The sequence below is a fragment of the Canis lupus genome, chromosome 8 (assembly GCF_003254725.2).
Source record: "Canis lupus dingo isolate Sandy chromosome 8, ASM325472v2, whole genome shotgun sequence".
Taxonomy (NCBI): domain Eukaryota; kingdom Metazoa; phylum Chordata; class Mammalia; order Carnivora; family Canidae; genus Canis; species Canis lupus.
In genome coordinates this window covers 16,260,499-16,274,654 of record NC_064250.1, presented here as the reverse complement: position 1 = coordinate 16,274,654, position 14,156 = coordinate 16,260,499, and the positions used below count along the sequence as shown (strand labels likewise).

Sequence of the window (14,156 nt, the reverse complement as noted above, 5' to 3'; positions counted from 1 at the left end):
GTTTCTATACACTAAATAATGGATGATCAGAAAGAGAAAATTTTTTAAATCCCATTTGCAATTGCTTCACAAAGAATCAAATTCCTAGGAATGAATTAAACCAAGGAGGTAAAAGATTTGTACTCTGAAAACAATGGAACACAAATAAATGGAAAGATATTCAGTATTTATAGATGGAAAGTTAATATTATTAAAAAGTCCATACTACCCAAAGGAATATAGAAATTCAATGCAATCCATACCAAAATACCAATAGCTTTTTTCATAAAACTAGAACAAATAACCCTAAAATTTGTATGAAACTACAAATAGCCTAAGTAATCTTGAGAAAGAACAAAGCTGGAAATGTCATGCTCCCTGATTTCAAATTTACTAAAAAGCTATAGTAATCAAAGCAGTGTGGTACTGGCACAAAAACAGACAACATACTCATTGGTCAATGGAAAAGAATAGAGAACCCAGATATACACACATATTTGTATGGTCAGTCAATCTATGAAAAAGGAGGCAAGATTATACAATAGAGAAAAGATAGTCTTTTTAATAAGTGGTGCTGGGAACACTAGACAGCTATATGCAAAAGAATGAAATTGAAACACCTTCTTACACCACAAAAATAAAATGAATCAAAGACTTTACCTAATGTGAAACCTGAAACTAAACAAAAACATAGGCCAAAAACTGTTATTCGCCCTAGCAATATTTTTTTTTTTTTGGATTTGTCTCCTCAGACAAAGGAAACAATAGCAAAAGCAAACAAATGGAACTATATTGAACTAAAAAGCCTTTGCATGGCAAAGGAAACCATTAACAAAATGAAAAGTCAACCTACTGATTGGGAGAAGATATTTGCAAATGCTATATCTGATAAGGGGTTTATATTCAAAATATATAAAGAATTCATACAACTCAACATGGAAAAGATTAATCTGATTAAAAATGGGCAAAGGATCTGAATAGACATTTTTCCAAAGAAGACATGTGGATGGCCAATGGGCACATGAAAGGATGCTCAACATCACTAATCATTGGGGAAATACAAATCAAACCCACAATGAGATATTATCTTACACCTGTCAGATGGCTATTATTAAAAAGACAAGAAATAACAAGTATTGATGAGGATGTGGAGAAAAGGGAACCCTTGTGCACTTTTGATAGGAATCAAAATTAGTACAGCCACTATGGAAAACAGTATGGAAGTTCCTCAGAAAATTAAAAATAGAAATACCATATGGCCCAGCAATATTGAGTATTTATCCAAAGAAAATGAAAACACTAATTCAAAAGAATATATGCACCATTATGTCATTGCAGCATTATTTACCATACCTAAGATATGGTAGCAATCTAAGTGTTCGTCAATAGATGAATAAGTAAAGATATTGTGTGTGTGTGTGTGTGTGTGTGTGTGTGTATACATACATACACACAATGGAATATTACTCATTCATTTAAAAAAATGAGATCTTGCCATTTGGGACAACATGAATGGACCTAGAAGGTATTATGCTAAGTGAAATAAGTTAGACTGAAAAAAGACAAATACCATATGATTTCACTTATATAAGGGATCCAAAAATCAAATGAACAAACAACAAAAGCAGAAACAAACCCATAAATACAGAGAACTGGTGCTTGCCAGAAGGGGGAATAGGGGGATGGGCCAAAAGAAGTACAGGCTTCTAGTTATGAAATGAATAAATCATAGAGATGAAAGGTACAGCATAGGAAATACAGTTAATAGTATTGTAATAGTATTATTTGTTTGGTAGCTACACTTGCGGTAAGCACAGAACAAGGTATAGAGTTATTGAATCACTATGTTGCACACCTGAAACTAATATAACATTGTGTACCAACTACACTTCAATTTTTTAAAAGATTTATTTATTTATTTATTTATTTATTTATTTATTCATTCATTCATTCATTCATTATAGACAGACAGAGAGGCAGAGACACAGGCAGAGGAAGAAGCAGGCTCCATGCCGGGAGCCTGACGCTGGACTCGATCCCAGGACTCCAGGATCGCACCCTGGGCCAAAAGCAGGCGCTAAACCGCTGAGCCACCCAGGGATCCCCTACACTTCAATTTTTAAGAAGATAGGGTATATATGTGCAATGGATATTATTCAGCCATAAAAATTTCACCTGTCCCCCCACACCCATCTCCCCTCTGGTAACCATCTGTTTGTTCTCTATAGTTAAGAGTCTGTGTTTTGGTTTGTATCTTTTCTCTCCTTTTTAAATTTCACATGTGAATGAAATCGTATGGTATTTGTCTTTCTCTGACTGGCTAGTTTATTTTGCTTAACATTATACTCTCTAGATCCATCAATATTGTTGCAAATGGCACAATTTCATTCTTTTTATGCCTGAGTAATATTCCACCGTATATATACCTATCTTTACCCCTTCATCTATCTTGGGCTGCTTCTAGGTTGGCTATTGTAAATAATGCTGCAATAAACAAAGAGACGTATATACATCTCTGATTTTGTGTTCTTGTATTCTTTGGATAAATACTCAGTAGTGGGATTACTGGATCATACCACATTTTAAACAGCTGTGTTTTGATACAAAGATACAGCAAAGATAAGGATTTGGTTATTTTATAACATAAGTTATAAATACAGTAGCTATATCTGACTTGCTAGTTGGAAGATGGTCATTCCTGGGAGATTAAGTGTAAAAAGAGGAGGCTAGACGGATCAAGAGGCAAGTAATGATCCCAACAGTTAGCTCATGTGCTAAGCTATCCCAAGAAGAACTCCATTTCTATGTTCATACCTTATTATATACAATTGGATTCCATCTGGCTGAAGGTGGATAGCACGAGATAACTCTCTTACAGCCTTTTTCAATTTATGCAACTATTGAGCAATAAACAGAAACTTTGCTTAAGATAAATATTGATTGCTTCCCTTCTATTTCCCTCCCACCCTTCAGTACAGAAATTTTGCAAAAACATCTCCCAATACACATTTTTTTAAAAAATCATCAAAGCAAATAGGATACAGAAAAGTTATTAAGAAGTTTGTGATGCAAAGTCTTTCGTTTTTCTAAAACCATCTATCTTTAATTTTGAAGAATGATTACACATACCCACACACACATATATATAATTTTACATAAAATGTGATTATATCATACTTTCCAGTTTGTTTTCCCTTCCCACTTAGCTTTTTGGCCTCTCTCCTTCAACTAGAACACCTTTCCTACTAAACTAGAAAGGAAGGTAAAATAAAAACTAAGGTAAATTCCACTTCAAAATAACGGAGTCAATGGGCACCTGGAGACTCAGTCAGTTAAGTGACCAACTCTTGATTTCAGGTCAGGTTATGATCTCAGGATCACGAAATCGAGCCCCACATCAGGCTCCGTACTCAGCACAAAGAGTCTGCTTGAGATCCACTCTCCCTCTTCCTCTGTTTCTCCCCACCTGCTTGCACACACACACACTCTTTCCCTCTAAATAAATAAATAAAATCTTTTAAAAAGATAAGAGAGGAAAAATAAGCTTGCACTTAATAAGTAAATGAATGAACAAAACAAAATACAAGGATAATGGAAATTATATGTTTAAAATTAATATATAATGAAAAGTAAACATTGATTCTTTCCTTAATACAGGTTTCAGGAGCATGATCTGGATTTGTACAAACATGGGAACAAAAACCTGCTGTCACTGGGAATATCATAAAAGGAGGACTATAGAGACCCAAGCAAAATGATCCTAGGACATCAGCAACTCTCTTACAACAATGACATAGTGATACAAAGAGGAGAATGCACAGAACTAATTTGTGAGCAGAAGTAGGCAGTATCTGTTGAAATGCTACAAGCTGTTTGGAGGAAATAGTGGGTGGATTCAAAAGAAGGAACTCAAAAGTAGGGGGGTTGAGATGTGTTTAAATAAATTTGAGAATTTCCATGGAAATTCACTGCTTCTCAAGCTGACCCTGCTCAGTTTGGTATAATTGATAAGCCATCTTAGTCTTCTTATAGCTGCATTGTTCCACTTGTTCCAATATCTATGCATTGAGGAAAGTCTATTTGGGAAAGATGGAGGCTCACTGTCTGAACTTTATAAGCTGTCCTGAGGTGGGACTTCTCCAGGCAATCTTAGATTAGATTCACTCTGGAGGCTGAACTCACATAGGTATATGCATTCTTCTATATATAAACACAGGGTTTGATTTGCCATTGTTTTCTTTACATGGGATCATACCATACACACTTGACATCTTTTCTGATTCTTGCTTTTCTTATTCAACAGTATCTCATGGAAACCCCACTAAGTCAACTGGTATAGTTATAATCACTCTTTTATTGACTACATAATATTCTATGGTGTGACTACAACATAATTTATTCAACCATTACTGCATAGAGACTTTTTCCTCTGCAGAATAATGAGACTTTGAGCATATGTCCTTATACCCTGATATCATGCTGGTGCTTTGGTTTGTTAAGTGTGCCCAGAGGAAGTTCCAACTTCGCCCAAAGCCCTTAGCTCCATCAACATGGAGTTAAGCAAAAGGACCACTCATCATAAGTATGTCCTCAACAATAGTTCAGAGCAAACTTTCTCTGGGGACAATACTAAGTCTGCCCTGGGTCTTCCACTTCCATAATCAGGGAGGGAAAGACTTTGAGTGGGACTCTAGTCACAGTGGGTCCTCAGATGTGGGTAATGGAGAACAGACCCTCTAGCCAACCCTCCATGGACAAACAGTCTGAGTAAGAAATAAACTTTTGTCATTTTATTATAGTGATTTTTAAGTGTTTTGGAGTTTGTGTGTGTGTGTGTGTGTCTACGTGTTTAACCACAGTACAAACTAGACTATCTAACTGCAACCATTGTGATCAGAGGACTTGTAGAGGACAAAGTCCTCTACAAGAAAGGTAATAAGGAACCAACTACTGTGGCTATTGTAGGCCTTTAGCTTTTTCAGGATTTAGCTTTTATTCTGAGTGCAAGGGAAGCTATTAAAGCGTTGTGGGCAAAGTGGAATAATCTGACTTATGTTTTTAACAGGATCATTATGGCTGCTGTATTGAAAATCCATCAAAAAGTAGTAAAGAACAGAAGCAAGAAGACCAAGAGGTCCCTGCAGTAACCCTGGTGAGGAATGAGTGTCGTGGACAGGATGATTAGAGGTGGAGTGGTAGATGGGGATATCTATCTTGAAAGGTAGAAACAACAATTAGTAGCATTTATCTCTGGAAAAGTTAGATTTGGTTGGAATCAGGGAGGACTTTTGCTATTTATTACATTGTTTGATGTCATAACACCAAAGATGAATTACATTTTTTAAATTTAAATGACTTGTAAATTTTTTAAAAATTTAAAGGTAAGTATGAATAAGATCTCATTATATGCACAGGTCCCATTCTACAAACCCACCCACTCACTAATACACATACACACACACACACACACACACACTCTCTCTCAAAACTAATAGACTCAAAATGTTCATAGTAGTTGTCTCTAGAGAATAAAATTATGGTTTTAAACTTATTTGCATACATATATTACATGAAATAAATATATATTAATTTTGTAATAAGGAAAAAAGTTATTATTTTTAAGTGAAAGACAAAAATTCATGTCTCATACTTTATACATAGGTAATTATAGTTTACTACATCTCCTTAATATTTATTGCTTGAAAATGCACTATTCTCTATAACTAACTGAAAACAAATATATTAATATACTAAAATTATATTGAACAGGTAGATATCCAGAGAATTAAATCTTTTTTAAAAAAAAATCAAAATTTTCAAAACCTAAAATACCTTCTGATAGGTTTCTGCTCGACAAATATAGCTTTGAATATATAAAGGATCAAGTCTAATAGCCTCAGAAAAATGCCAAGTGGCTTCAAAGTAGTTATCCAAGTATAGTAGATGTATGAGGCCAATATTTATGTAAGCCAGAATAACAGTTCTAAAAAAAAATGAGAAAGCAAAATCTTGTTAGACATTTTAATTATTCTGAATGTTTTTCAATTTTGAATGAACCTAGTAAAATACATACATCAATATATATCAGGGTTTTTTAATGTTTTACTAAAGCAAAGTAAATCAATTAACTATTATTCTCTATTAAAAATTATAAACACCTTTATAAAATCCTTAGTAGAGAATCAACATTTATAGAGTTTATGCTAAGAAAAGAATTCCTGAAGTCCCCAGGCAATACTTCACTCTTCCTCAACTTAATCTTGATTATCTTGAATTGCAAGCTCAGTTCCTCTCAATTTAAATTTTCACCTCAGGCTATGTTGTAGTTGCCCTGAGTAACAGAAAAACAGTAATTTTCTTAAAGTCTGGGATTAAAAACCCTCTCCATGTAGGTATTAACCCAGCTTCTTTTCTATATCAAATAAATGCATTTTTGTCTTAGAGTCAAAAAATTTTCAATATAGAAATGTTTTAGAAATTACTTTGTGTGATGCCTCTATTTCAAAGTGAGAACTACGTATCCTATAGCCCAGCTTCCTTAGAAGCCTGGACCCTTTGCCTAAAAAACATCAAATTTCGTACTGCCCATTTTTTGGCTTTTTTGCAATTGAAACCCCCTACCCTTCCTGGCTCAAAAATATCCAAAAGAAAACCGCTGTGGCCATTATGGAGCCATTTTCCATGACTTCTCTGAGTCTACCTTAAAGTTTACCTTCAATAAGCTAGGTAAACAGTCTACTGGTTGGCATGGGATTGGCATGGTTTGTTACTTTTTTTTATACCTTTCATTTTAATGAATGTTTCATTGAAAAGAAAGGAAATTAATTCATTCTGTGTTTCACAGCTGATGTTTCTGACCAGTGTGTGCAACTTTCAGTCTTTGTTTCTTCCTGAACCTACATTCTAATGGAATTTTTTTTCTTTTGCTTTACTATGCAAAATGAAGTCAGATGTTCTAAATAGAGTTTCCTCCTATTGAGTCATATATTGTGCATAGCAATATCAAGCAGAATATTTTCTCCATTATTTTAAAAAGTTGGTGACAGTTTTTCATGAAGTTAACCTCAAAAAGCTCTAACTTGGGTTTCCCCATGCTGCTGTCACTAACTTTATGTTACTATCTGTGGATTGGACTCCTCTCAGATGCATTCAATTTCTAAAATTTGCAAAAGTATCTGAGGCAAATCGATGTTGGGAACAGGTCTTATTTTAGAAGTAGTCTTATTTTAGAAGTAAGTATTCTAATTCTAAGATTGCTTTACAATTGTCTCATTTTACAAGGTTATTAATGATGAGAGGAAAAGGTTTTGTCTTTCATTTTGTTTTTTTTCTTTATACAAAAGTGAAATCAATAAGAATAAAAGAAAAACATACCTTTCTAGAGAAATAACAGTTTCAAAGTCACAGATTGCCAGCAACCAAAGTTTTAGATCCGTATAGAGTATGCCCCGATGTAGAAAACAACTAAGATTCTCATAGCCATCATTTATGAGAGCTTAAAAATAAAAATATATATCTTATTCAGGTTCTGAACAAACATATCTGAGTTATATTTTTGTTTTTACCTTCATATTGCTTATTCTTACATTTTGACATTTTATAAAACATGTCTGTGATAAGTGTATTTATTTGGTGATTTAGAAATAGCATTCATATAAAAAATGTATGTGTTTATAAGTAACAGTGTGGCTATCAAGGTTCATAAACTCATTAAAACTGAAAGAAATCCTGGTGGTAATCTTGGATAGCCCACTCACTTCAGATTGAAGTGATGAAGAAGATGAACAGATTATGGTGCAAAGGCACTAGGTACATTGAACATGGTCATGATGCAAGTCAATGTCAAAGATGGAATCTAAACTCTGATTCACTTCAGTGGATTGCAGTCAGAAGGGCACCCTTGCCCTTGATGCCATTAATTATCAGGAGGGCATTGCTATTGATGCATTAATTATCAGGAGGGCATACCAAACAACTGGTACAACTCCAGACTGGGGCAGATGGCAGAGATCAGGATAATACTCAGCAACCAGGAAGGACAGCTCAAAGAGGCTACTCCATGGTACGCAGAACTTGCAATTCAAGCAAGCAACCTGACTATGCATGTCCCAAATAATAAGAGTGTGGGGCAAAAAGAATCTTTTCGCAGGTGTGTATCTCTCATCAGTTATTGGTCTAGAAGTCATCACATGTCTCTTCACTTACTAATCTTCCCTTCACTTTTAAAAGCATGCTAGTGAATTAGATGGGTTTTTCACTACATTTCTTCCATGCCTTCTAAGCCCCTCAGGCCCATTCTGGCCTAAGAAAGGAAAGTTTTCCCAAAAATGTGCATAGCACTTTCAGTCTCAGAACAAATATTCATGGTACTAAATTTTGGGAAGTATATCTAGTGCAAGCAATGATCATACAGTATATCTAGTGCAAGCAATACAGATTAAATAATCACATGAAGGCAGTCTGACTACTCGATTCACAGTATGACTGGCTAGCCAAGAGCAAGTCAGCTTCAGCTTTAGTGGTTGCTTTAGGAAAATTAAAAAAACTCTTCCCAAGGAAAAAAATATTAGAATTATTTCACTTCCCTGTGCCTCCATTTCTTCATCAGGGATGAAAATAATACCTATCTCATAGCATTATTCTACATATTAATTGAGACATTCCATGTGAAGTATTTAGAATAGTGTTTGGCAAGTAGTAAAATGCCCAATAAATGTTAGATATTATTATTACTTGGAAAAATATCTTAAGGATCCTTTTTTTTTTTTTTGGTATTTGTATTTTGTTTATTCTTTCTTTTTTATCTTATTTTATTTTATTTATTTTATTTTATTTTAATATTTTATTTATTTATTCAAAAGAGACACAGAGAGAGGCAGAAACACAGGCAGAGGGAGAAGCAGGCTCCATGCAGGGAGCTTGACGTGGGACTCCATCCTGGATCTCCAGGATCACGCCCTGGGCCGAAGGCGGCGCTAGACCGCTGAGCCACCTGGGCTGCCCTATATCAGTGTTTTTTAAATAATAAATTTATTTTTTTATTGGTGTTCAATTTGCCAACATACAGAATAACACCCAGTGCTCATCCCGTCAAGTGCCCCCCTCAGTGCCCGTCACCCATTCACATCCCCTCCCTGCCCTCCTCCCCTTCCACCACCCCTAGTTCATTTCCCAGAGTTAGGAGTCTTTATGTTCTGTCTCCCTTTCTGATATTTCCCACCCATTTCTTCTCCCTTCCCTTCTATTCCTTTTCACTATTATTTATATTCCCTAAATGAATGAGAACATATAATGTTTGTCTTAAGGATCCTTCTTGACTATGGAAGATAAAACTCTTTAGGCTAGCCTATAGAAAAGGATAAAGCCAAAATCAAGCTGGTCTGCTCTGAATAAATAAATAACAGGGATTTTGTATTATTGTGACAGCCTAGAAAAGAGAGAGTGAGGAGTGCACAACTTGGAGTAGAGGGAAGTATGGGAAAGGCTTTTTTTTTTTTTAAGATTTTATTTATTTATTCATATAGACACAAAGAGAGAGAGAGAGAGAGGCAGAGACACAGACAGAGGGAGAAGCAGGCTCCATGCAGAGAGCCCAACGTGGGACTCAATCCAGGGTCTCCAGGATCACGCCCTGGGCTGCAGGCAGCGCTAAACCACTGTGCCACTGGGGTTGCCCAAGGCTTTAGAGATGACAAGGAGAAAGGAGTTTGGCCAGATGGCAGATGGACAGGGCTGACAGAAGAAATAAGGCTGTGCTTGACCTTCAAACTAGAATTGTCTCTGCTAAATTTATGCTTTGAACCCCAAGATGTTCATGAACAGTAACCACAAGAATTGTATGAATAAGCAAAAATGGAGAATCAGTCAGAGAGCAGAAATTATATGCAAAGATTACAAGAGAATTAAACAAAAATTTAACTTAGTCCTCCCTTCCAAAATCCTTGGAAATAGAAGGAAGAGCACCAGACTCCTCTCAGCACATAAAATAAACTTTGAGTTACTTTATTTGAATATTCATGGAAGGTGGGGAGCCTGCTTTTCATTCTTCTCCCTGCTCATTCTCTCTCTCTTGCTATCTCTGACCCTCTCTCTCAAATAAAACAATAAAATCTTAAAAAAAAAAAAAAAAAAAAAAAAAAAACAGAATCTAGTTGTCTCTTAATCTCTAGATACTGCCTCATCTAGAGTTACGGGGTTCTAGCACTTTACACCCAGGGAAACACAGCCATGTTTGGAGGATTGGTCTCTGGCTAGAATTATCCATCACAATGGGCTAATTTTTTCAGCTGAGGACTGTTTACTGAGCACTTACTCTATGCCCAGAATTGTGCTGGGCATATTTATATGCCAAGAATACACTGATATAAGGTAAAGTGGAAAAGGCTACTTTTAACTATTGGCATCCTATCAGGAATCTCAAAGCGCATTTTAGTTTAAGGGTTAAAAGACTTTGAATTTGACTAGTCAATGGGCCAGACCTATGAAGTAGAATACAGCCCACTAGGAAAAATCATTGCCATTTTTGACAAGCTGGCTAGAAAGTAGACCTGGATTTCCAGAAATAACCTCAGACTCAACATATAGAAAGATATTTCTTTGTTATGATATTCTCTCATTGCCAAAGTTACACACACATATAAGAAACACATTCACATCCACTCAAAGGGCATACTAGGAACACTTCTGGCTAAACCATTGTAGCTTATAAATATATAGGAAAATATGTTACATAAATATATATTAATAAAAGTTATATATAATTACATTAAAATATACATAGTATACTAATAGTCTCATATTAGTATTACATTCTGTGAAAGTGAACTGCTGAACTTCAGATCAAATTCCTATATATGTACAGTTAAGGGTGACATACCTGAAACACTATAATCCTGCAGTGCTCTAAAAGGGCTACTCTTTCTAAATAAGCAACCTCTATAATACAATGCTAACCAGTTATTAGGATCTAAATGAATTGCAACAGAAAAATCTTGAGTTGCTTGCTTATAAAATTGCCGTTTAAAATATGCTCTTCCTCTGTATGTCCTAGAAAAAGAAAAAATTCATTTTAATATGTATTGCAAAATACACATTTTCTCTTTTTTGGTAAACCTTTGCAACAAATTTTGTATTTGAATAACAATTTGTTATTATTTCCTCTTGCTTCCCAAAAAAGTTTAATGATGATGTTAATAACAAAAAAAAATAACTTTTTATAAATAAATCAATTATACTTTATTGTATTATTACATGTTTATTAATAACATGCTATATGCTAATTATGTGCTTAGTAACTTTATAATATTACTTGCACTTATCAGAGAGGTGTGTCAATATGAGATTTATTTATTTTTATTATTTATTGAGTACCCAAAAGGTCACACTTAATTTATATAACACTGTTCTCTAGAAAAACCAAAAAATCCATTTTGAAGGAAATGGGCCTCAGTGAGTGGAGCTGTTAGATTTTTCTCTGGCACTGAAGATACATCCCAAGAAATCCTTTACATTAATGAAATGTATTTCATCAATTGTGTGATTGGATTTTATTTCTATTAACTTCTGACTCCAATTTTGAAATTCTCCTTGACCTATACCAATTCCTGAAAATTCCATTTTCAAACAATTAATAATGTAAAGAAAATCAACTTTTAGAAATAAAATAGACAATTAAGGAAAAACAGGAGTAATAAGCTAGCAGGTTATAAATCCAGTTTAGGCGGGGAAGAAGAGGAGATAAAAGACATGTTCAAGAAAGTTATACTATGAAACCAATGATAATTTGGAGAAAAGAGTACAGCTAGTACGTTGGCAGAGTGGTAACAAAGGTCTTTCAAAAGCACCAAGCATCCAAAGAGGCACCCAGTGGCACAGTCTGTGAAGTGTCTGACTTAGCTCAGATCGTGATCACAGATCAAGCCTCTAGAGGCACCGTGCTCAGCTCAGCAGGGAGTCTGCTTGTCCCCCTCCACTTCTCCCTCTCCCTACTCATGCTCTCTCTCTCAAATAAATAAATAAATTTTTTTTTAAAAAAAGCACTAGACATCCTGAAACCTACAATATTTTATCCTACAGCAAAATGCTTTTTGCCCCATCATTTAAAAATGTATTATTTTCTAATGAATACAAGAATTTTATATTTATTTTTAATTATTTCGTTTGCTAAGAATAATCCTAAATATTTTCAGTATATACATGATTCTGAACTTAAAATTTGCAGAATAAACCTTTAGTAATATTTTTGTAAGATGCCATTAAATCATGTCAATTCTTCAAACACACTGATTTTTTAGTGTTTCCTTATTTTGATTCCCCTGCCTCTTACTTCAAATCTTCATCAGCTCATATCTGTGCTACTATTTTACTCCATTCCTAGCTCTAGAGTAATAAGATTTGATCATCAGATATTAAAGATCTCTTTTCTCAAAAACATTCAACAAACCCCTATTGGCAATGGAATAAGGCCAAATTCTTTAAGATGACATATAAGGTCTTCCATAAGATAGCACCATCTTACAATATCTTCAATTAATCTCGTTCTCCAACTACTTTGATGTTTGGTGCAAGAGTTCTAGCACCAAACAGTTAACCAAGCTGTGAGTACAAAGGAAAAAGTTCTTGAAGGAAATTAAAAGTGCTACTCCAGTGAATACATGAATGTTAAGAAAGTGAAATGCCTTATTGTTGTCATGGAGAAAGTCTGAGTGGTCTGGGCAGAAAACCAAACCAGCCACAACATTCCCTTAAGCTAAAACTAATCCAGAGCAAGGCCTTCACGGTCTTCAATTCTTTGAAGGCTGAGAGAGGCAGGAGACTGCAGAAGTAAATTTGAAGCTAGCAGAGGTCAGTTCATGTCATTTAAGGAAAGAAGCCATCTCTATAACATAAAAGTGCAAGGTGAAGCAGCAAGTGCTAGACATAAAAAGAATATCACCACATGATTCAACGTACAAAAAGTTTTTTTTAAAAACAGGCATAAGTAAACTAAGAGTATTTAGAAACATACTTATGTGATGAAACTATAAAGACCTATAAGGAAGTGATTAAAATCGAAGCCAGGACAGTGGTTAGGGTTACCCTTTTGGGGGAGGCAAAGGCACAAAGTGGTCTCTAAGGTGCTGGAAACGTTTCTTGACCTGGTAATAATTACATGGGTATTTATATTGTGGTACGTCATTAAGTTGTACATTTGTATGCTTTTCTAGATGCAGGTTTCATTTTACTATAAAAAATTTCAATATTGGGCAGCCCGGGTAGCTCAGTGGTTTAGCGCTGCCTTCGGCCCAGAACGTGATCATGGAGACACAGGATCAAGTCCCACGTGGAGCTCCCTGCATGGAGCCTGCTTCTCCTTCTGCCTGTGTCTCTGCCTCTCTCTCTCTGTGTCTCTCATGAATAAATAAATAAAATCTTTAAAAACATTTTTCAATATTGAACAAATTGTGAATGAAAAATGAGCAGGTATGCCTATATACACATTTCAAATCTCTTCAAAACAAAACTTAGTTTAAAAGAAAAGCAACAAAATGAGAACTGTGTTAATGCACATCAAGTTTGGGAAAACAGTTTATTATCAAGGTTATAATAAGATATTACAGAAATCTATGTAGATAATTTTCTGCACTCAATGAATAAAAAGGATATGAAAAGAAATTTAAAGAAAAAATATAGGCCAATAATTTAAAATTGATACTGCAACTAAGCATTTAGGAAATACAAACAAAACAACTCTAAATTGTCATTTTATGCCTATTAAATTAAATTACCCACTACTGTTAGGATATAGGTAAAGATTTTCATTCACTGGTAGCACTGAAAATTGACTTCACTATTTCTAAGGAGCTATCTGATGTATTTCAAGCAATTTCTTTCCTGAGAATGTGTTATTAAAAAATAATAATTTCAAAAAACCACATCTAAAATAATTTTTACCTGGCTTGAGAATTTTGGGGATCTATATTTAATATAGCTGTAAAATCTTGTATGGCTAAAATCCAGTTTTCATTTTCATAGTAAAACATTCCACGTTTCAACAATGCATCTGTTCTTTTGGGATCATAAAAAATACACTACATGGGGTGTTAAAGGGAGGCACAAAAATAAATCACATAATGAAAAAAGAAAAGAAACATAAGTATATAATAATCTCATAGCAAATTAAATGGACTACAACTACA

General features: G+C 34.6%; 1 protein-coding gene across 5 annotated transcripts in view; it reads right to left on the bottom strand.

Moving 5' to 3' along the window:
• The window catches only part of TTC6 (tetratricopeptide repeat domain 6), a 172,802-nt gene that overhangs the window by 41,776 nt on the left and 116,870 nt on the right, over positions 1 to 14,156 (bottom strand). For all 5 annotated transcript variants that reach the window (XM_035720011.2, XM_049113068.1, XM_049113069.1 and 2 more), the window contains 5 exons: positions 13,912 to 14,048; positions 10,856 to 11,025; positions 7,354 to 7,474; positions 5,812 to 5,962; positions 2,794 to 2,876 (listed from right to left, as the gene is read on the bottom strand). In XM_035720011.2, the coding sequence (XP_035575904.2) occupies positions 2,794 to 2,876; positions 5,812 to 5,962; positions 7,354 to 7,474; positions 10,856 to 11,025; positions 13,912 to 14,048 (662 nt within the window). The remainder of the gene's footprint in view (positions 1 to 2,793; positions 2,877 to 5,811; positions 5,963 to 7,353; positions 7,475 to 10,855; positions 11,026 to 13,911; positions 14,049 to 14,156) is intronic.